This window comes from Astyanax mexicanus, chromosome 2 (assembly GCF_023375975.1).
Source record: "Astyanax mexicanus isolate ESR-SI-001 chromosome 2, AstMex3_surface, whole genome shotgun sequence".
Taxonomy (NCBI): Eukaryota; Metazoa; Chordata; class Actinopteri; order Characiformes; family Acestrorhamphidae; genus Astyanax; species Astyanax mexicanus.
This window is the reverse complement of record NC_064409.1, coordinates 30,211,595-30,231,736: the sequence shown is the minus strand read 5'-3', so window position 1 is coordinate 30,231,736 and position 20,142 is coordinate 30,211,595. Positions and strand designations below refer to the sequence as shown.

The 20,142-nt window shown below is 37.0% G+C and overlaps 1 protein-coding gene across 1 annotated transcript in view; it reads left to right on the top strand.

The window, feature by feature from the left end:
* The first annotated feature begins 6,748 nt into the window (after positions 1–6,748).
* Positions 6,749–20,142, top strand: part of tmem63a (transmembrane protein 63A) — a 33,988-nt gene continuing 20,594 nt past the window's right edge. Inside the window, exons 1-2 of the mRNA XM_049475100.1 lie at positions 6,749–7,024; positions 19,721–19,887. Coding sequence (XP_049331057.1) covers positions 19,729–19,887 — 159 coding nt within the window. The 5' untranslated portion in view covers positions 6,749–7,024; positions 19,721–19,728. The remainder of the gene's footprint in view (positions 7,025–19,720; positions 19,888–20,142) is intronic.

Here is a 20,142-nt window from a genome sequence, read left to right as displayed (position 1 = left end):
TAGGAACTCTCAACAAGTATTCCATTTAAAATCTTACATCTTATATTGTAGTACAGTATTAAGCTTTAATGTATTGGACAAACAATATAATATAAAATATAGACAAATGTATTTATACATTTATTCATACATATTTTCTGAATAAATTATGTTTGCTCTTCACATCACATTTTAATGTATGTGAGACGGTTGGCATTTTATTTCTCAGAATTATGTATTATTAAAAATTACACAATCACTGGTTCACAGAACATAAGGCTACAAATTCAACACATTCACATATGGAAAGCCACCATTTGAACAAAGCATAGATTTAAAATGCTGTTGCATTATAAAGGAATTAAACATGTGTTTATATATGTGTTAAAATAGAGGCCCAAAGGGGTGTGGAATGGGATGAGTGTGTGTGTTCTCAGGCACACTGAGACTGTTCATTTTCCACTCATGGCAGCTTCATCACTGTGTTGATTAGAAATGCACTATTCTGGTATTCCTTGGCTGTCACTTGAGCCGTCAACTGATTGAAGGGGGGAAAAGGGGGGGAAAAACAAAGCAGAGCTATGACAACCCAATCACCACCAGCACCCTCCGCCTGAGCATCTCCCAGAGCGTCACCACGGTAATGAGGCGCTGATTAGTGGACTCGGGGCCTTTCTCTAGCCTGCTGCCGGGGTTAATTTGTTCCTCAGACAGTGTCGCGCAAGGCTACCCAAAGACGAATGAGAACGTGCGCAGGATGATATTGCAGAGATAAAGCCAACCTGCCAATCAGTCAGGATTCATTGTAAAGAGACATAGGTCTGTCTCTCTCTCTCTCTCTCTCTCTCTCTCTCTCTCTCTCTCTGCTCGCTCTTTCTTTTTGTGCCTGATATTCAGTCTGTGGCAACTGGCTGTCAGAAAAAGAAACCATATTACATTCAAACTGGAGCTCCTGCCTGCATGTGCAAACTGTGCATCTTTTCCCTTATACGTTAACACAACTCACTGATCGCATTCCCAACCGAATTCATATCCTTCTTATCTATTTTAAGACAAGTTACATTGAAAGTTGTCTTTCTGTGTACAAATAAATGCAAAGGTTACTAGCATTATAGTTTTTTTTTTAGTTTAGTTTAGAAAATTTATTCATTTCATCATAAACAAAATGCAATTTTACAAAAAATATACAAATCACAAATAAAATGAAAGGCAGCAGAAAGAAGAAAAAAAATCTTATAATATCTGCCCCTTTTATCCCAAAATTATTTAAGAACAATAGTAATTTTTTGAAAAAAAAAACAAACAAAAAAAAACAAACAAACAAAAAAATAGAAAAAAAACATCAAATCCTTCTCAAAAAAATTATATAGTTACACATTTTTTTTATACAGACCAGCTTTTATCATTTTTTTAAACACATACATTGATCTAGCATTTTTAACATCACTCTCCAAATTATTCCATAATCTTATTCCTTGAATTACAAGTAACTTCACCTCACTGACTCTACAAATCTCAACACCATCAACTCTAAATGGAATATCAATAGTTTTCTTTCTACTACTGAATATCATATAGTTTGTTTTATCCAGATTTAATGATAATTTATTAAGCTAAACCAAGTTTGTATTTTCACAAATTCTATCTGTATAATATCCAACATTCGTTCTATATCTTTACCTAAACAAAACAAAGTGGTATCATCTGCAAATAGAATACATTTAAAAAATCCTGACACATTTACCAAGTCATTTACATATAAAATAAATAACTTTGGACCAAGTACAGAACCCTGAGGAACTCCACACGTAATATTACAAAGTTCAGATCATACATCACTTATTTGTACAAATTGTTTTCTATTTTCTAGATAGCTAGCTACCCACTGTAGTGCTGTCCCTCTAATGCCATATTCATTCAGCTTTTCAAGAAGAATACTATGGTCAATGGTGTCAAATGCTTTCTTTAGATCAACAAAAATGCTAACACAGTACTGTTTTTGATCCACAGCAGTTGTTATCTGCTCCATCAATTCAATGAGAGAACATTGATGTTGAATTATTTGCTCTAAATCCATACTGACTGCTACTTAAAATATTTTGTTTATCAAAAAATCTACTCACAAATAATTTCTCTAGAATTTTTGAAAACTGTGGCAACAAGGATATTGGTCTATAGTTTTTAAAGACACATTTGTCACCATTCTTATAAAGAGGAACTACCTTAGCTATTTTCATATTATCAGGAAATATTCCAGTTGAAAACGATAAATTATATATATATATGTAAGCGGCTCAATAACACAACTGATTATATCCTTCACTAACATCATATCCATGTTAACCCAATCTTTTGATCTTTTATCCGCAAGATTTTTTACAATGCTTAGTATTTCCTCTTTATCAGTTTCACCAAGAAAAATGCTGTTGACACAACCCATGACTGTATGATTTGTATTATTTACTTTTGGTATTTTAGCTGCAAGGCTTGAGCCAACATTTACATAGTATTGATTGAATTCATTTGCTATTACACTTTGATCAAATATTTCTTTGTCATCTTTTACAAAATACTGTGAAATACCTGAAGGTGTTTTATGATTTTTCAAAACACTATTCATTACCCATGTTGCTTTCATATCACCCTTACTTTTGTTTAGTAAGTCACTATAATATTCCTTCTTATGCTTTCTTATAATCCATACCAACTTGTTCTTATACTTTTTGTATCTTTCTTCTGCTTCTTTTGTTCTCAATTTCAAGAAACACGAATAAAGGTAATTCTTTTTTTTTACAGGCATTCCTTAACCCGTTCGTCATCCATAGCTTGTCAGCAACATTTCTCTTAGCACAATTTTTTTGCATACAATTTTTTTCATACAGGGTTTCCAAAATATTCATAAACCATATGCTCTATTCACACACCATATGCTCTATTTACATCATCAACATACACATCCTTCCAGTTTTGTCTTTTTAAATCATCTTTCAATTTATCCAAAGCTTTTTTTTATGTATTTATCATATTTTTCTTTATTAAAACTGCTTTTTCACTGAAATTATTTTGACAAATTGTAAACACTGGCAAATGATCACTTATGTCAGTTATCATAATCCCACTCAGCACCTCTTCATTTCTTATATTTGTAAAGATATTATCAATAACTGTATCACTGTGGGTTGTAATTCTTGTTGATTTGGTTATTAAAGGATAAAGACTTAAGCTATACATTGTATTAATAAACGTTCTAATATTATTTGAATCGATTTGACCTCCCAAATCAATATTAAAGTCTCCACACAGAAAAACTGTTTTATTACAACTACTTTCAAAGAGCTCAATTATTTTATCTGTAAATAAGTCAATATTTGAACCTGGTGACCTGTACACACAACTAATTATTATATTTTTAGAATTTTCATTTATTATATCAACAGTAATCATTTCCATTACACCATCAACAGCTATTGACATTTTATTTCTAATTTTACACTTTAATTTAATATCGATAAATAAAGCAACCCCTCCACCTCTTTTATCACTTCTCTTCATATAATATAGTCTATATCCTTCTATTTCATAATTATTTGTATTTTCATCATTGAACCAGGTCTCTGAGACTGCTATAATATTAAAATGTCTGTTTAGCTGTTTTAAATAGTCTGTTATTTAAAAAAAATAACAGTGTATCACAATGGCACAACATTACATGTAACAGTAGTTTTGATTGGCCTAAGGTTGCTAAGATGGGCTGGGCAGAGCATAAATAGGAGGTACATGAGAGAAATTATATACTAGAAGTCGGCACCATGTTGTTTATGCCCTTATTTGGTGTTCCGTGTCTAAGCTGAAGTTATCAATGGGCAGAATGAATAGGCTTTTTAAGGCTGTTCAGAACCCTATACGTTTAATTCTGTGTAATGCACTGGATTCTCTAAATTACAAATTGTTTAAGAGTCATAATAAGAATAATGCTACAATTAAGCTTATGCTACAGCACAATGAACTGGTGGCATGGCACAGCATCACAGTACGCTAGCAGACTCTGGTCATAACACAATTTGGATTATTATATTTCCTCACAGATGAGCATATAATATAGTAAGTATACCATAGTAAGTATATAAAGAGGTGAAATGTTCATTTTGAGCAGTGTAGCCAGTACTTTTTAGAGCTAGTAAAAGGCAGATAAGAAGAGAAATTAGCTGCTAAATGGTTTCTAGTCCTGATAGAGTGCTTCCCTTCAGGTTTTATTGTTTAATTACAATACATCTGATCCAAAAATCCAACTAACTGCCCTTGCTGAGGCCAGCTGGGCGTGTTACAACAGGAAAACACTAAAGCAACAAAATATCTGTACCTCAGAACTACAGACCTAACCTAGCTAGATGAAGAACCGATAAGTGAAGAGTCTAAAACACTGAACGCAAAAAGGCTTAACATGGGTTTTCTTCCTACTGAAACCTATTAAGAAAGAGCTTAACGTGGCTTAACATAATGAGCCATGAACACCAAACTTCTCTCATTTATTTCACTGCATAATAAAGGTCATAAGATAAACAAAACACTGCACTATAACCAACAATACTTTCCAAAGCACAACATGTGATGTAATTTACATTCGATTGTCTGGCTGGTCTGTCAGTATAATCAGGGTAGCTGACCAGTACAGAAGCATCTGCTTCTGCTGTGCCGTGGGATCAGTTCAATGTACGGTGGCACAAGCTTAATTGTCGCATTATTCTAATTATGAATACTAAATGATCTCGTAATTCAGAGGATTCAGTGCTGTCAAGGAGAAAAGTGTACACAGAATAAAATGTATTGGGTTCTGAACATATTCTGAACATATTTACTAAATTATTTATTTAGAATGTGATATAGGCGTTTTTTTGTTAAAAGCACATTGATTATGCCCATTGAGAAATTCAGCTTAGACATGAAACAAAAAATATGATCATACAAGGACTACAGAATTATACACAACTTCAGTGTTCTATAGCAAATTTCACTCATCACTGTAAGGGTGATAAACACTTATACGTAAGCTTACAAACAAAGTGGTTCCAAACATTTTTAATTTGACCTACTCTTGGAATTTAAAAAAGAAGTTTGATTTTTCTAAGAACGTCATTTTAGGTACTGACCAATTTTAACTGAACATTTTATTATAGCTCAGAAGAAAATTAACTGATACTCTAACTCAAAACAATTGTTTTCTGAACAAGTTATTTAAGAAACCCATGTCATTTGATGTCATACAAAGCTTATTTGATTTTATAAATAATTTACCAAAATGGCCCTGACTCCACCTCTGACACACCCTAAAACAAATGTGTTTATTATGCTAATTATATTCTGCAGGACCCAGACTCTTCTACATGTCATGGAATCTCAAAGCCCAATAGGGTATTATAGCCTACTTTAAATTATACAGTTCTCACTCATAAACTTATCTTCAATCTAAGATTGTAACCGATAATTTTGCACACCATTTGGTGGCACCATTGAACCGTAAACAGACCAACATAGAGTAGGTATTATTTGGGTTATGCTTAGCACTGCAGTGACACTGACATGGTGGGTGGTCCTGAGGGTGGAAGCCTGAAATACTGGAATGGAGGAATACTAATAAATGAAAGGAAGTTTAGCAAGTTTAACAAAACATGAAATATAGTAAGTACTGTGATCATCAAATAAAAGTCTATGAAATAAAAAAAAGCATTTTCCATACAGTCCCAACCTTTTCTAATTTGTATTTGTAATGTTGATTGTGACTCAGATTTGCACACTTTGTATATATATGCCTTAATGAGTCTCCTTTTGATACCAAAGACAAGTGCAAGTGTGCTAGAATTTGTCAAAAGGTTTTTATAGTTTATAATTATTGAACAAGAGCCTTCATACACACAGAATCTGTATCATTAGAGGCTACACATTAACATGAATTTATCATGTGCTTAATAAAAATAATAGTTGTAAACAATGTTTTATTGGTTAAATATACTGTTGTTTTGATTTAATATATTATTTTAATTTGTCTTTTTAATTACTGGGGGTCAGAGTCTTGTAAATTCATTTGGAGGATGCAACTGATGTATCCTTTGCGGCTTTCGGTTGCCCACAATTCACTGAACACATTAAACGAGGAGGGATAAAACAAAAACAGAACATTGAAAATTGCAGAGGGTGGGTGGGAGTTTTTTTTTTATCCAATTTATTTATATGAAAAAATTAAAAGACACACAAGTTTCACACATGACCTTCAACAATACTGTGCCTTTTGTTGTTTTCAAAAAATGACATACCAATTTAAATTATTTTGACTATTCACACATTTGTAATGTTGATATTTTACCATGACAGGGTCGACACTCAGATAAATATGCAGATAATATGATAAAAATTATTATTGCCCTTATTAGTGTCCTTTAGTCCCTTGCAAATGAAAGCGTGTAGGATGTGATGTTATTGACATCTAAGGTTTCTTAAGGTTAAGGGAGGGGTTATCCCAAAAGGGAGTTCTGGGCCGAGTTTAAATAGCTTGTTGTTTCTTAATGTACATAGCTATATAAGTATATGATAAAAAAAAACTATTTTAAAAAGTCTAAATAATAATAAAAACACATCGTTAAAAGCCCTTTGCTTGCTAATTGTAGAGTGTATGACCACGTGATTTATAAACTCTTAATCTGTGTTTAGTGGTGAGGAATAAGAGCAGTGTGTGGGCGGGTTACAGACACAGTCATGGGTTCTGCAGCAGCAGGTGGGGTCCCGCCCTCAGTTTACAGTCCGGCACTGAATCCGGAGCCGCGGATAAGGAAATACAGCTCCGCTCAGACGTTCCGTTTAGTAACAGCGGTTTCGCCACGTCCTACAGCAGCCGCTCGCGGTGCGGAACACTTGTGGGGTGAACGCGAGTCTGCGCAGACGCGGATGTGCAGCTCCAGGTTTAGCTTCAGTCCGCGCGAGAGAGAAAGAGAGAGAGAAAGACGGACTGTCTGTGAGAGTGTGGGAGCTGCTGAACCGGAGCGAGTGAACTGAGGTAACTGTCCGCCGCCGAGTCTTTGTTTCAGTGTGAAAGTTAACAGTAAAGCCAGTCAGCTGGACGCGGCCGGAGTACCGCAGGTCGGACCGCACACACTGACCGCTGCAGTATACTGGAGTACTTGAGCTCGTGTTCAGGAGATTTGTTTAAACACCAGCTGTTACCAGTCTTCCCCTCACAGTTTAGCAATGCGTTACAACAGCATTAACAAATGTAACCCATACACAGAGGTAACGGATGTTTTGTAAAGTCGTTAACAGAACAGGAAAACGGAAGATATTTCTTGTCGTGTTTTGGGGAAATTGGATAGTTTCGTGGTTCCTAAAACAGACATTCTAAAAAGTAAAAAAGCAACCCCGGACCATCAAACCTCTTTCTACTGCTGAAATAGTAAACCCCGTGATACGTCTTAAAATCTTGAAAGGTTGATGATGTTGAGAGAATGTTGTTGTTGCTGTTACGCATTAATGAAGACATAGAGTGTGTGTGTGTGTGTGTGAGTGAGAGAGAGAGAGAGAGAGAGAGAGAGAGAGAGAGAACGAAAACGAGAATGAAATAATAAAAAAAATCAAGATGAGGTGGATGATCATCACACTACCACCACCATGTTTTACTGTAGGTAGGTTGCTCTTTTAGTGAAAGAGGGTGTTATTTTACGCCAGATATTATGGGACACACAAGTCTTGGGGATTATCAAGATTTCTGGCAAAAATTAGATGGGCCTTTTTGAGTCTTTTTGCTCAGCAGTTTTTTTTTCTTCTTGGCACTTCGCGTCTCGCCCAGTCTCCTTCTTAAGGTCATGAATGCTGACCTTAACTGAGGCAAGTAGAGTCTGCATTTTTATGGAATGTTTTTTTGGATGAGTCTTCGCTGCACTCTTGGGTTATTTTTGGTTGACCAGCTACTCTTAAGAAGGTTCAACACTATTTTATGTTTTCACCGTTTGTGGATAATGGCTCTTACTGTGGTTCACTGTAGTCCCAAAACTATAGAAATGGCTTTATAACCTTTTCCGGATGGATAGATCTCAATTCCTTTCTTTCTCAATTGTTCCTGAATTTCTTTGGATATTGGCATGATGATACTGTCTAGCTTTTGAGAATCTTTTGGTCTACTTTGCTATATCAGGCAGGTTCTATTTAAGTGATTTCTTAATTAAGATCAGGTTTGGCAGTAATCAGGCCTGGAGAAATTGAAGTTGTGAAAACACTTTTTTACATAGGGCCATGCAGGTTTTAATTTTCTTTAACCGTCTTGAAACCTTAATTTAAACTGCATTTTGTTGTCTTGTTGACTAGTATTTAAATGAGTTTGATGATCTGAAACATGCATGTAACACAAAAAAGATATTTTTTTCACTTTTTTACACCACTGTATGTAAACAAGGTAATGTTGATGATGATGATGATGATGATGATGATGATGATGATGGCCAGTCTAGCTTAGTAGTAGCAGTGATTATTAGGAATACTGTCTGTGTGTGTGGTTAGTTTATTACGGCAGAGAAGTTTTAGACTTAATACAGGCTATACGTAATCAGTAAACACAGCGCTGTGGTGTTAATAAATAAATACATGTAAAAGTTAGCTGGCTGAAAAAAAAAACTTTTAAAAATATTTTTGCTGTCACAATTATTCCACAAGTCTCTGCTGCTGAGAAGCTGAGATGCACAACATAAAGTCAATGTTTATGTCTTTATTATTGATTAATGCCCCATATTTAATACTTATAAGAAATCCTAAGTTTAAATAATTGAACTTAATTTATTAAATTATTCATTATTAAACTTTTACTTGTGGTATTTGTCTTTTTTCTGTTTTATTTATTTCTATTTGTGTTTGCAATGTGGAAATGTATGTTGTGAATTTAAAAATTAAACCATTTGGTCATTCATTATTAAGTTAAATTTCTTGTTTTCTCTTTTGTATTTTTAATTGTTTTTTAGGCAGGCAAATATGTTTTATCAGATTACTTGATTAATCGAATCGAGTACTTGATTACTAAAACAATCGATAGCTGCAGCCCTAAATGTATGTACATGTAAATTTGGAAACTTTGGTCTGATATGATTTCATGCCGAATAAGGTTTGAAAATATTATGGCAGGGTGACTTTTAATTAGATATAGGGAACATCTTAATTGCGTACTAATAATATTTTATTTTTAGGTACAAAGTATGTAGTATAAAAAAGTTTAGGTGACTGTACTCAAATGTCCATAATACATACTCAAAACTGGTTAATTTTTTTGTGGTTACTATGAGCACCATTATCCCACAATGCAAGGCAAAACAAAAATGGAGGGGCAACTCACCTCTGGAACAATAGTAATATTAAGATTAGAATATACGTTAATGTTTTTGTGTGTAGTATGCAATTGGGATGCATAGTTTTTAATGTAGAACACTTCCTAGGGGCCAGTATTCTAGAAAATTTACTTGTTTACAAAATATGCTTTCAGAACATTCAAGTTTGATTCTGATTGGTGAATCTATGGTCTGCTAAATGCATCACGAGTGTCATTGGATTACCAGTTTTACAAAAGGCCAGATTTGTTGGCATGCTCAATTGCAACTTAAGTGTACATATGGTTTCTTAAAATCAGATGTGCACTGGTCCCATCCCCTTTTGGTGTATTTATATCAAACTTCACTGGCCATCCCAGAATTATGTGCTGAACAAAGTTTGGTTGAAATCAAGTGTTTAGAAGATATGGCAGTTGGACTAAAGTTGGTTCCGTTTTTGTTTTCCTTTTGCTGCTTTTATAAATAAAATCAGGATAAATAAAATGTTGCTTTTGGTGAGCAGAAGTTATTGCACCAGGAATTCTAAAAAGTATTTTTAAAAGTAGTTTAGCGACAATTCCCTTCTGTCAGCTCTCTTTAGTTTGAATTTATTTATTTATTTGGTTTAATGTTGTGTGAATGAGCAGTTAAAGACTGAATTTCCTGTTCTGTTATTTCCATGTTAGCAGAAGCTCTTGTTTTAGCACCATTATCAGTGCCACAGTTGCTCAGGTAACCACCAAAAACTGTTTTAGCCAGAAAAAGGTCTGGTGACCTACCAGTCAACATGTCTTTGAAATTAAAATATATGTGGCTTTGCAGGGATGGTAACAGAAGCACACTTATGTTATTTATTATAGTATTTTGCCCTGTCTGCTCTCAGGAATACTACTACTGTCAATTTAAAATAACTGTACTGCTGCATTAAACTAAAAACATTCATTACTTGTAGTCAAAGTCCTTCTGAATTGAACTGGTTAATCAACATTTCTGGTAAAAATATACAATTAAGACAAACATTTGTAATAGTCAGGAGATGGGTAAAAGAAAAAATCCACTACATTAAAGCTACAGTGGTGTGAAAAAGTGTTTGCCCCTTCCTGATTTCCTGATTTTTTGTATGTTTGTCAAATTAAATGTTTCAGAACCTCAAACCAATTTAAATATTAAAGACAACACAGGTAAACACAAAATGCTATTTTTAAATGAAGGAGTTTATTATTAAGGGAGGGACTTGCTGGTGTGTTCTGGATCATTGTTCTGCTGCAGAACCCAAGTTAGTTTCAGCTTGAGGTCACAAACAGATGGTCGGACATTCTCCTTCTGGGTCTTTTGGTAGACAGCAGAATTCATAGTTCCATTTATCAGTCTTCCAGGCCCTGGTCTTTTGTGACCTCTTGGATTAATCGTCGCTGTGCTCTTGCGGTAATTTTGGCCGGCCGGCCACTCCTGGGAATGTTCACCACTGTTCCATTTGTGGACAATGGCTCTCACTGTGGTTCGCTGGATTCCCAAAGCTGGAAATGGCTTTATAACACTTTCCAGACTGATAGATCTCAATTACCTTCTTTTTCAATTGTTCCTGAATTTCTTTGGATCTTGGCATGACAAGTAGCTTTTAAGGATTTTTGGTGGACTTCACTTTGTCAGGTAGGTCCTATTTAAGTGATGTCTTGATTGAGAACAGGTGTGGCAATAATCAGGCCTGGGTGTGGCTAAAGACAGTGTACTCAAGTGTCAGAAACCACAGTGATGGTATGTTTTAACAAGGGGGCAAACACTTTTTTTTACACAGAGCCATGTAGGATTTTGTTTAATAAACATCTTCATTTAAAAATAGAATTTCGTGTTTAACTGTGTTGTCTTTGACTAATATTTAAATTGGTTTGATGCTCCAAAACATTTAAGTGTGGGAAACATGCAAAAAATCAAGAAATCAGAAAGGGGACAAACACTTTTTACACCACTGTAATGCTAATGAGTAGGTAGCCTTCCGCCTCATATTTTTACATTATAATTCTTTAGTGTGATAGTTCTGAAAAAATAGATGTAATCCCCAGCAAAAGCATTTTTAGCACTGCATCAATCACCACAGAAGCTCTGTTCTTGGTCATTTTGAATATGATTAAATGTGAGATACTAAAATGGGGCATTTCTCCCAGGTATGTTGTAGTTTAGGAGGCCATGAATAGCTTTGTGACGTAAAATCTGCACCAAGCACACTTTTGGCACTGTGTTTAAAATTCACTAAATCCTTTTTTGGCTTTAAAAGGAATTCTTTGTTAAAGATCTAGGCTTTTAAATGAGAAACATGTGACCACTGCAATTTCACAACAAAATATAGTGTTCCTCAGTCATTATTGAGGTGTGCCTGTAAAGTCATTTTATGACATTTTATTGTATGAGGAAAAAAGTTGTGATAACTATATATGATATATATATATATACAGTCAAAAAAAAAGTTTGGACACCCCTATTAATCTTAATCATTTTTAGTTCTAAATATTTGGGTGTTTGCAACAGCCATTTCAGTGTGATATATCTAATAACTGATGGACACAGTAATATTTCAGGATTAAAATAAGGTTTATTGTACTAACAGAAAATGTGCAATATGCATTAAACCAAAATTTGACCGGTGCAAATGTATGGGCACCCTTATCATTTTATTGATTTGTATATTCCTAACTACTTTTTACTGATTTACTAAAGCATAAAATTGGTTTGGTAACCTCATTGAGCTTTAAACCTCATAGCCAGGTGCATCCAATCATGAGAAAAGGTATGAAGGTCCCAATTGCAAGTTGTTCTCCTATTTGAATCTCCTCTGAAGAGTGGCATCATGGGCTCATCAAAACAACTATCAAATGATCTAAAAACAAAGATTGTTCAAGAGTCGCCTGAGGTATGCAAAAGCAAAAGCACACCTCAGGCAACTCTCAGGCGTCAGGCGTGCTTGCAGAAATGGCTTCTTTCGCATCACTCTCCCATACAGCTTCTTGTGAAAAGAGCGCTGTATTGTTGATCGATGCACAGTGACACCATCTGCAGCAAGATGATGCTGCAGCTCTTTGGAGGTGGTCTGTGGATTGTCCTTGACTGTTCTCACCATTCTTCTTCTCTGCCTTTCTGATATTTTCTTGGCCTGCCACTTCTGGGCTTAACAAGAACTGTCCCTGTGGTCTTCCATTTCCTTACTATGTTCCTCACAGTGGAAACTGACAGGTTAAATCTCTGAGACAACTTTTTGTATCCTTCCCCTGAACAACCATGTTGAACAATCTTTGTTTTTAGATCATTTAAGAGTTGTTTTGATGAGCCCATGATGCCAATCTTCGGAGGAGATTTAAATAGGAGAACAACTTGCAATTGGCCACCTTAAATACCTTTTCTCATGATTGGATACACCTGGCTATGAAGTTCAAAGCTCAATGAGGTTAACAAACCAATTTTGTGCTTCAGTAAGTCAGTAAAAAGTAATTAGGAGTATTCAATTCAATAAAATGATGAGGGTACACATACTTTTGCACCGGTCAAATTTTGGTTTATTGCATATTGCACATTTTCTGTTAGTACAATAAACCTTATTTTAATCCTGAAATATTACTGTGTCCATCAGTTATTAGATATATCAAACTGAAATGGCTGTTGCAAACACCCACATATTTAGAACTAAAAATGATTAAGATTAATAGGGGTGCCCAAACTTTTTCATATGAATGTATATCACAAAAGTGTGTACACCCCTTATATTTCTGAAGTATATCTTTTCATAGGACAATATTGACAAAATGACACTTTGACGTAATGAAAAGTAGTCTGAGTGCAGCCTATATAACAATGAAAATTTATTCTTTCCTTTAAAATAACTCAAAATGCAGCCATTAATGTCTAAGCCACCGGCAACAATTGAGAACACCCCTAGCAGACTACACCCCTAAATGTCCAAATTGAGCACTGCTTGTCTTTTTCCCTCCAAAATATCATGCAACAAACTCTTTGAGGATCTTAAAAGACGAATTGTTGCACTACATGAAGATGGCTAAGGCTACAAGAAGCCAACACCCTGAAACTGAGCTGTAGCACAGTGGCCAAGATCATCCAGCGTTTTAAAATAGCAGGGTCCACTCAGAACAGACCTTGCATTGGTCGTCCAAAGAAGCGGAGTTTGCGTGCTTAGCATCATATCCAAAGCTGTTTTTGAAAGATAGGCGCAGGAGTGCTGTCAGCATTGCTGCAGAGTTTGAAGAGGTGGGGGGTCAGTCTGTCAGTGCTCGACCATACACCGCACACTACATCAAATATGTCTGCATGACTGTCACCTCCGAAGAAAGCCTCTTCTGAGGTCTGTACACAAGAAAGCCTGCAAACAGTTTGCTGATTGCTGCCACACCTGCTTGAGACCATCTGAACCAAAGAAATTAATCTTGGTCTCATCAGACCATAGGACATAGCTCCAGTTATCCATGTCCTATGGTCTGATGAGACCAAGATTAATTTCTTTGGTTCAGATGGTCTCAAACAGGTGTGGCAGCAATCAGGTGAGGAGTACAAAGATAAGTATGTCATGCCTACAGTCAAGCATGATGGTGGGAATTCCATGATCTGGGGCGGCATGAGTGCAGCAGGTGTTGGGGAGTTACATTTAATTGAGGGACACATAAACTCTAGTATGTCCTGTGAAATACTGAAGCAGAGCATGATCCCCTCCCTGCGGAAACTGGGTCTCAGGGCAGTGTTCCAGCATGATAATGATCCAAAATCATCAAATTTATTTTTATTTTGTATAGCGCTTTTTACAACTGGTGTTGTCACAAAGCATCTTTACAGAAACATAATCACAGGACAAAGAATCAGGCAAAACATAAAACATAGAAAATACAAAACCCAATAAAACATCTTTGGGGCATCCACAAACGGAAGGTGGAGTAGCGTAACATCTTGAATATTCTGTCATGGAGGAGTGGAAAAGCATTCCAGTGGCAACCTGTGAAGCTTTGGTAAACTCCATGCCCAGGAAAGTTAAGGCAGTTCTTGAAAATAATGGTGGTCACTAGGGGTGTCACGATTTTGATATTTCATCGAAATTATGTCATAGTCTCAAGCCTCGAAGTCAAAAACAGGATCGACGGTCCCTCCCTAATGGCGCAAATGGCGCAGCATACTGTAGCCGCGGACATTGTGACTGGTCAAAGAGCTGCCCTTTCTCCAGAGAATGTGAACATTCTCATCTCCTTAAAGAAAAACTTGAAAATATAAAAATAACAGTTGTTTTGTCTTGCCTCAAATATTTTTATAGTTTTGGTACCTTAAGGAGCATCTTTCTCTCAGATAATTTAATAATATACATTTTGTAAATTGTCATTCTCATGGACCAAAAATGTCTTAAAGTCTTAGTTTTCAAGTTTAACTGTTATAGTAGGATAGAGGTCAGTTTGTTAAGGCTCTAATTGTTATATTATTTTGTACATGACTGTTCCTGTATTTTTGGTTATTTATTTTGTTATTATTGCTGTTTTAATAGTGCACACTGCTGCTACCAAAAAAGCCACTAGATGGCATTACATATATATCTTAATTAAATTATTTAAATTTGACCATTAGTGCCTAATGTGGTGTATTACAGATCACTTGTATCACTTTACATCACTTATATCAAGCCCACCTTTTGAAATAAGATATTGTAAATTTGATGAATCAAACCAATGACTGACCATAGACTAATCTAAAACTGGCATAGGCCTCTCTGCTGTAAAAAAGGAAAAAAAAAATCGAGAATCTAATCGAATCATGACCCTAAAATTGTCGAATTGAGGATTTAGAGAAACGTGACACTCCTAGTGGTCACACAAAATACTTTCACTAAGGGGTGTACTTACTTTTGTTGCTGGTGGTTTGCACATTAATGACTGTAAATTGATTTATTTTGAGTAAAGAATACATTTACACTGTTATAAAAGCTGCACACAGACTACCTTTTACTGTGTCAAAGTGTCATTTTGTCAGTGTTGTCACATTAAAAAAGATTAAGATGCTTAAATATCTGCAGAGATGTAAGGGTTCTACTCACTTTTTGATACACTATATATTAAGATGTTAAAGAGTGTTACGTGTTCATATAAGAGTTTAGTTGAAAAAACTGATAATCCCACAGAAGGTTTCTTGTCTTGGTGTGGACTTGTCTCTGTACACTGCTTAGAATGGGTAAACAAAAATATAGACATTGTTTAGGATTATGTACTGCGTACAGATAGGTGACACAATCAGAAGCAAATGACTGAAGAGAAGGAGTGTGTGCAGAAGCTTTCTTTTAGGTGTACTACATGATGCAGCTGTGCTGTTAACACCCTAACACCCTGCCCAGAACCAAATTGGACCTAAATTTTGGCCTCCAAACACTGTTTATTTTAGGGATTTTCAGTGTGATGGTTTGGGCATTATAGGGTGTTATAGGCAGAGGAAGATAATTGTAGCAGGTTGCGCAGGTAAGGAGGAGACACACCAAGAAGGGTTTTGTAAATGAACATATACTAATGAATGGTACGACAGATGTGTAGTGATGGCCAATTCACAGATGCGTAGAGGGAACAGTGGTAAGTCTTAAAGGGTGCGTTTGTGGAAGATTTTGAAGAAGACTATTACTGGCAGACCTGTACATGACATCACCATAATCAAACAAGGGCAAATTTGTCAATTGCACTAATGTCACTTTAGCTGAGCGAGTTAGACAGGAACGCATTATATAAAGGAGGCCAATATTAGATCTAATTTTAGACTGTAATTTAGTGATATGAGTTGAAAAGGATAAGGTGCTGTCTAACCAAATACCTAGATATTTGTATTCAGTGACCTGGCATATTTCCGTGCCCTCGCAGGTTACTATATCTTGGAACTGGTGAAGAGGCAGATACCTTCCTACTAAACCACATGAGCTTGGTTTTAGAGGTGTTTATCCGTGACTGTAAGGTAGAGAAGAACTGTTGAACACTATGAAAACTCTTTTGAACTGTATTGGTTACTGACTGGACATGTTGAATAGAGAACTGTATCATCGGCGTAGAGGTGCAACAAAGAGTTTTTGGTGAAAGAAGCAATGTCACTCAGATATATAGAAAATAAAGCAGGGCCAAGACCTGAGCCCTGAGGAATGCCCTTGGACTGCTTGTGTGGCCTTGTTCCTGAGCCTTTTAAAGGCTAGTTTGCCAGCAGTAAAAGCAGGGATAATTCATGATGAAACCAGGAACTGTGTCTTGCTTTTATCCTCAATTGCTTAAAAGGGGCATGTTTGTTGACAACAGCACTAAACATATTATAAAAGAGACTCCAGACATCATTTACTGAGGGAATCGAACCAACTCTAGACCAATTTAAAATGGATGAGTCGTGCAGAAATGCTTGAGAGTCAAAGTGTTTAAGGTTTTGTTTATAACTGAACTTTGTAGATTTTTTGAGGTACAATTTGACCGAACACAAGCAGTAAAACAGTGGTCACTAATGTCACCACAGAACACACCTGACTGATAGTTATGAGGTGAGTTTGTGAGAATAATGTCAATCAATGTGGCCTTTTCAATGTTTTTGGGTGATGCCTGGTAGGAAGGGAAATTAACTGATGAAGATTTAAAGCATCAAGATGCATCCCAACTCTGTCAAGAGGTCTAAGCATGTCCCAGAACAAATTCTGATTTTAAAAAAGGTGCTAGGGCATTACTTAAAGCAGTAAGGGTGCAGGCTGGGCCTGATGGAGGATGGTAGCAACCTGCCAATGAGAAGCTTTTTGATAGCTTGGTTTTGAGCACCAATGAATCGAATTGTTTCGGAATTGATTTTGCTAACGAAACTGAGCACTGATGATTTCTTCTGGTAAAAAGATCTATCCTGTCTGAACAGGTTGTAACTGGCAACAGAATTTCAGGGTATTCTACTGACCTTCTCAACCACGTCTCTGTGATGACCAACATGTCAGGGGACATGTTGGTCATCACCGGACAGGCCGCAGTCTGTGAGGATTCACAACATCTCCTCCCCCTCCATAATCCTCTGCACTGGCTCCCCTCAGGGCTGTGTGCTGAGCCCCCTCCTGTTCACACTGCTCACATATGACTGCTCACCTCTCCATCCAGGCTGTCATATTGTGAAGTTTGCGGACGACATGGCAGTGGTTGGATGCATCACAAACAGAGATGAGTCCAGCTACAGGCAGGAGGTGGAACACCTGGAGGATTGGTGCAGAGAAAACAACCTCTGCATCAATGTAAAAAAGACAAAGGGGATGATTGTGGACTTCAGAAGGGGACAGCATGCCCACCTCCCCCTGCACATTGGAGGATCTGCGGTGGAAGTGGTTGACAGCTACAGGTACTTGGGTGTGCACCTGTCCAGCAACCTCACCTGGAGCAACAACACTTCCGCTCTGGTCAGGAAGGCACATCAGCGGCTCTACTTCCTCAGGAGGCTGAGACGAGCTGGACTCGGGAGCGCAGTCCTCACCTCCTTCTACAGATGTGTGGTGGAGAGCGTTGTGTGCTCCAGCATCAATGTGTGGCATGGAAGCTGCTCTGCTGCAGACAGGAAAGCACTGCAGAGGGTGGTGAAGGCTGCACAGAGGATTGTTGGAGTTAGCTTCCCCAGCACCACGGACATTTACACCTCCAGATGCAGGAAACGGGCCACCAGCATCAGGAAGGATCCCACCCACCCAGCACACGCACTTTTTGTCCCACTCCCCTCAGGCCGGAGGCTGCGGAGCATTAAGTGCAAAACAACCAGACTCAGAAACAGCTTCATTCCGGAAGCTGTAAGACTCTTAAACTCCACTTAACAACACACTGCACTGACACCAAGGACAAATTACTGTTTACTGTTTACCAACATGGTCACTTTACTTGCACTGAGACACTTTATCTCCACTGCTCTAATTCCATATCATGCTGCTATAGCACACTTGCACTCTGGACTTCACGTTGCTGAACCTTTCTACTCTCTATTTATTTCTTATTCTTTTGGGGTATTTATCTATCTATTTTGTATATTCTATTTTTTTATAGTATTCTTTTTTTTTATCTATATATCTATTTAATAACAGCTCTTTGGATGTAAAACTGGATAGTGAGATCACAATTTCGTTCCACCTCATGTACCACATGTGATGCGAATGACAATAAAATCTCCTTGAATCCTTGAATCCTTGAGGAGGTATGGACCCAGATTCTCAACTGGTCCATTTTCGATCGCAAACTCCTTACATTAATGTGTAAGAATTCCAGGTTACCTCGGGAGCAGAAATCATTAAAACTGAGATCGCTTTGATTTTAAACACTTGGGCTAGGGCCACGGTGAATGTGTACATTCCTAGAAATTATGAGTAAGAGAATAATTAACAGATGACGAAGTACAGAACGACTAAATCGTGAGCATTTTTGTTTGTTGATGTGGTTTGGAAGCTTTGGCGGTAACTAAATCATGTCTAACAACAGCCTCATAATGTGACATGGTAGTAATGAGGACAGAATTATGAAAGGTGTGGGTTTCGAGCAAGGAACTTTGTAATGATAATTGAGGCGGGTCCCTGTTACTGTAGGAAATTCCTGTATCTCTCCTGCAACTGGGGATAGTAACTGACCTGTTCGGTTCCTGTGTTCAAGCTGCGAGCCGGGCAGAGTTAGCGGCGGTGTGAGAGCACCTTCAGGCAGGGAGCCGGGCAGAGTTAGCGGCGGTGTGAGAGCACCTTCAGGCAGGGAGCCGGGCAGAGTTAGCGGCGGTGTGAGAGCACCTTCAGGCAGAGAGCCGGGATGAGTCAGCGTCAGTGAGAAAAATGCTGGTCTCCTCAAACATGTGAGCTCCAACTAGTATTTAGAAGTTAAAGACTCGGGTCTGAGAGTACAGCGGACAAAGCTAACTACTGAAAACTGCTGAGGTCTTATTATGTTAATTAGCTTCTCTAAACCAAACATTTAAACACTGCTACTAACTCTAACAGCTACAAGAGGCACAGATTACATCTGTCCGATATCATTCATTTTACTTCAATCCTGGATATATGACGTGCATTTTAAGTATCATGACATATTATATCATTGACGTCTGTCACTTTGTTGCAGTTGTGAATTCTTTATCAGTTTTCTCAATAAAAAAATGACCAAACATTAATATTTTAGCTCATTTGTTTTCTCTTTATCTACTTTGAGGACTTCCAATAATCTGATGATCTTTAGGGTGATATTTATACAGAAATCTAGAATATTTTAAAGTGTTCACAAACCTTCAATACCACTGTACACAACATTTGATTGGGGTTCATATATTTTAGGAGTATGCTTTAAACCCTGTGTGAAGAAATCATTCTTTACTGTTTTGCTTGAGAATTGAATGTTCCCTCATTAGGAAAACTACTTAATTTTCCCTCTCAGGATTGCAGATGGATTCGACATGGAGGGGCCGCTTTCCTCTGCTGGAGAATAATGGCACTGTGCTTGCAGACAACAGCTGCTACAGTGCTTCCCAGAACACTGTGCTGAAGGGAGTGAGCTTTGGAGGAGTGCCTGTGGTTCTGCTGCTTGACTTCTTGGTCTTCCTAGTGAGTACTGTTTCTATATCTGGGCAGGAGGTACTGTAGTAAAAGTGGGAAAGAGACAGAAGAGAATAATCCAAAAGTAATTATATCTGTTTATTTAAAAAGGCCTTTGGCCATATGGTGAATACATATCTGGCACGGTTTAGCTAATGTGTACATTGTAATCTATTGTTGTTTTTCCATTAATGGCCTTATGTTTGTGGCTTCTTTGTGAAACTGTGATACAGGAAAATGTAGGGCAGAGCTAATAATTTAGAA